This window comes from Lathyrus oleraceus, chromosome 7 (genome assembly GCF_024323335.1).
Source record: "Lathyrus oleraceus cultivar Zhongwan6 chromosome 7, CAAS_Psat_ZW6_1.0, whole genome shotgun sequence".
NCBI lineage: Eukaryota > Viridiplantae > Streptophyta > Magnoliopsida > Fabales > Fabaceae > Lathyrus > Lathyrus oleraceus.
In genome coordinates, this window is record NC_066585.1 from 189,601,025 (window position 1) to 189,604,432 (window position 3,408).

Here is a 3,408-nt window from a genome sequence, read left to right on the forward strand (position 1 = left end):
TCTGTGATATCCCTTTTCATTCCAGGCCATCAATAGTCCTTCTTCAAGTCTTGATACATCTTCGATGAACCTGGATGTATAGTAAACGCCCCTTTGTGAGCTTCCTTTAAAACTTTCCTTTTTAGCTCTACATCATCCGGAACACAAATCCTTTGATTAAACAGAATAACTTTGTCCGGTGACTGAGTGAAACCTGGTTGAGTTGACATCTCTTACAATCTCTCATCTATCATTTGTCCTTGTCGGATCTCTTCCCTTAGGTTAGAGGTAACATTCAAATTTCCCATTATCACACCATCCTGCATCCAACTAAACTGAAGATTGAGATCTCGGAACTTTTCCAACAACGCATATTCCAACATCATCAACTCAGCTTTATGTATCTCTTTTCGACTCAAGGCATCCGCAACCTTATTCGCCTTCCCTGGGTGATACTTAAGCTCAAAATCATAGTCCTTCAAGTATTCCATCCATCTCCTCTGTCTCATGTTTAACTCCTTCTGGTCAATATAAGTATTTCAAACTCTTGTGGTCACTAAACATCTGAAAATGCACCCCATACAAGTAGTGTCTCCAAACTTTCAATACAAAGACAACAACATCCAATTCAAGATCATGAGTTGGGTAGTTCTCTTCATGAGGCTTCAACTGACGGGAGGCATAGGCTACAACTTGACCATTCTGCATTAACACCCCTCCTAATCCTTTCTTAGAGGCGTCACAAAATACTTCATAAAACTTACTAGGATCAGGGATGACTAAAATAGGGGCAGTCGTCAGCTTCTCCTTCAAACTCATAAAACTCTTCTCACACTTCGAATCCCATTTGAAAGAAATTTCCTTTCGGGTAAGTCTAGTCATTAGTAACGCTATCTGTGAAAATCCCTTTATAAACCTTCGGTAGTAACCTGCCAAACCTAAGAAACTTCTGACTTCGGAAGCATTCTTCGGTCTTTCCCAATTAATAACTACTTCAACTTTAGATGGATCCACCGATACTCCTCCTTGTGATATCACATGACCAAGAAACCTCACTTCGTTCATCCAAAATTCACACTTACTTAACTTGGCAAACAGTTGTTTCTCTTGCAGTACTGATAGAACAATCCTTAAGTGTTCTTCGTGCTCTTGAGGAGTACGAGAATAAATAAGAATGTCATCAATAAAGATCACCACGAACTGGTCCAAGTAGGGTTGGAATATCCGATTCATATAGTCCATGAAAACAGCTGGGGCATTCGTTACACCAAACGACATTACAAGGAACTCATAATGGCCATATCAGGTTCTAAATGCGGTCTTCGGCACATCCGAACTCTTAACTCTTATTTGATGATAGCCCGATCGTAGATCAATCTTCGAGAACACGCAGGCTCCTTTCAACTGATCTAACAAATTGTCTATCCGAGGCAGAGGGTACTTGTTCTTGATGGTAACTTTATTCAATTGACGATAATCAATACACAACCGCATACTACCGTCCTTCTTCTTTACTAGTAACACTGGAGCTCCCCATGGTGAGACACTAGGTTGGATAAAATGCTTAGTTAGCAACTCTTCCAATTGATTCTTCAACTCTCTCAACTCTAGTGGCGCCATGCGATACGGAGAGACGGAGATTGGAGTCGTCCCAGGTACCAGATCAATAGAGAATTCCACTTCCCTTTCAGGAGGAAGAGAGGAGACATCCTCAGGAAAAACTTCCGGAAATTCACAAACAACAGGGATTTGTGTAACATTCAGATTATCGCTAGATTCCTTGGTAAGAGCCAAGAGAACTGACTTTTCATTCTCAAATAAGAAATTAACCATGCCAACCGTACCTTCCAAGATCGTAGTTAACACATCCTTTGGAGTAGCTTCACTAGATGGAATGATAATCAACTTCTCTTCACAACCAATAAACACCGAGTTGGTAGAAAGCCAATCCATCCCCAAAACCACATCAACCTTCTTAAGTGGTAAACAAATAAGATCAATCTGAAAAACTCTACCATTTACCGAGAGTGAACAATTTTCACAAATCAACGGTGTCTCAACCACATCATCCATGGCGGTAGTAACCACCATAGGAGGAGACAAAGGAATTGCTTGCAAGCCAAGACGCTTCATGCACCGAATTGATACAAAAGAGTGTGTCGCCCCACAATCAAATAATACAAAACAAGGATGATCATTGACGAGACACGTACCAGCAATTAAGGCATTGTTGCTCTTAGCCTTCCTTGCATCCAAAGTATAAACTCGACCGATACTCCTCCCCTGCATCTGATTCTTATTCTGAGGGCATTCCCTAGACAAGTGTCCCTCCCTCTGACAAGTAAAACACCTAATTCCACTCACACCACATCTTCCAAAGTGATACTTCTTACATGCCTGACATTGAGGAGGTTGGTTAGGTCTTGCATGTTGCACCTGTTTCCCCTTGAAAGCCTGAGATCTAGGCCTGAACTGGTTTCCTGGCCTTCCTTGGTCTCTCTGCCCACTCCTGAACCGATCCCTTTCTTCCTGAACCTTCTTCAAACTGTTCTCATCCACATAACATTGTCTTAATAGTTCAGCATAAGAAGTGAATTCCCTCTGAGAAACACTATGAGAAATTTCACCCCTCAGACCAAAAAGAAACTGATCAATCTTCCACCTCTCATCAGGAGCGTACACGGCTTGTCTAGAATACGCAACCATATCTTCGAACTTTTCAGCATACGCAGCTATTGACATAGCTCCCTGCCTGAGTTGTTGAAATTCAAACTCTTTCTGAGTCCTCAAAGAACTAGGAAAATACTTATCCAAGAAAATAGTCTTAAAATGCTCCCAATCTCTAGGTATTCCTTGATTGGTCATAAGAGTCGAAGCACTCTCCCACCATCTTACAGCGGGACCCTTCATCATGTGAGAGGCAAACACAACCTTATTTTCTTCACTACAATGCACTATCCGAAAAATCCTTTCCATGTCAGTTATCCACTCCTGAGCCTTCATAGGATTCAGCCCACCATGGAATTATGGAGGATTCATGCGGAAGAAATCTCAGAAACTACCACCTGCAGCTACTTGTGGAACTCCCTGAGGATGCAAACCACCATTCCACTGCTGCATCATCTGTTGCATGAATTGATTCTGTTGTTGTTGCATTTGTTGCATAAACTGAGGCCATTGAAAACCTTCGCTACCACTTGGCGGTTCAGAGTCTGAATTCTGGGTTCTGGGTCTACCACGACCTCTGCGTCCGTCAGCCATGATCCTGAATGTCATACAAATAGGATTAAGTTGATCAGGCTCAATACTATGAATATAACACCAAGGACAATGATGACAACCCACATGTGAGGCAGAAAGGAATACTTATAATATTTCATGGCTAGGTCGAGGATACGACCTGCTTTGATACCAACTGTAACACCCACA

The 3,408-nt window shown here is 41.9% G+C and overlaps 1 protein-coding gene across 1 annotated transcript; it reads right to left on the minus strand.

The window, feature by feature from the left end:
• Positions 1-1,281: 1,281 nt before the first annotated feature.
• LOC127102828 (uncharacterized) lies at positions 1,282-2,955 on the minus strand. The gene has a single exon (XM_051040157.1). The coding sequence runs from the start codon at positions 2,953-2,955 to the stop codon at positions 1,282-1,284; it is 1,674 nt and encodes a 557-aa protein (XP_050896114.1).
• Between the last annotated feature and the right edge of the window lie 453 nt (positions 2,956-3,408).

Bases quoted from the DNA above. Each gene is read 5' to 3' on its own strand.
- LOC127102828 (XM_051040157.1), bottom strand. From the start codon at position 2,955: ATGGAAAGGATTTTTCGGATAGTGCATTGTAGTGAAGAAAATAAGGTT.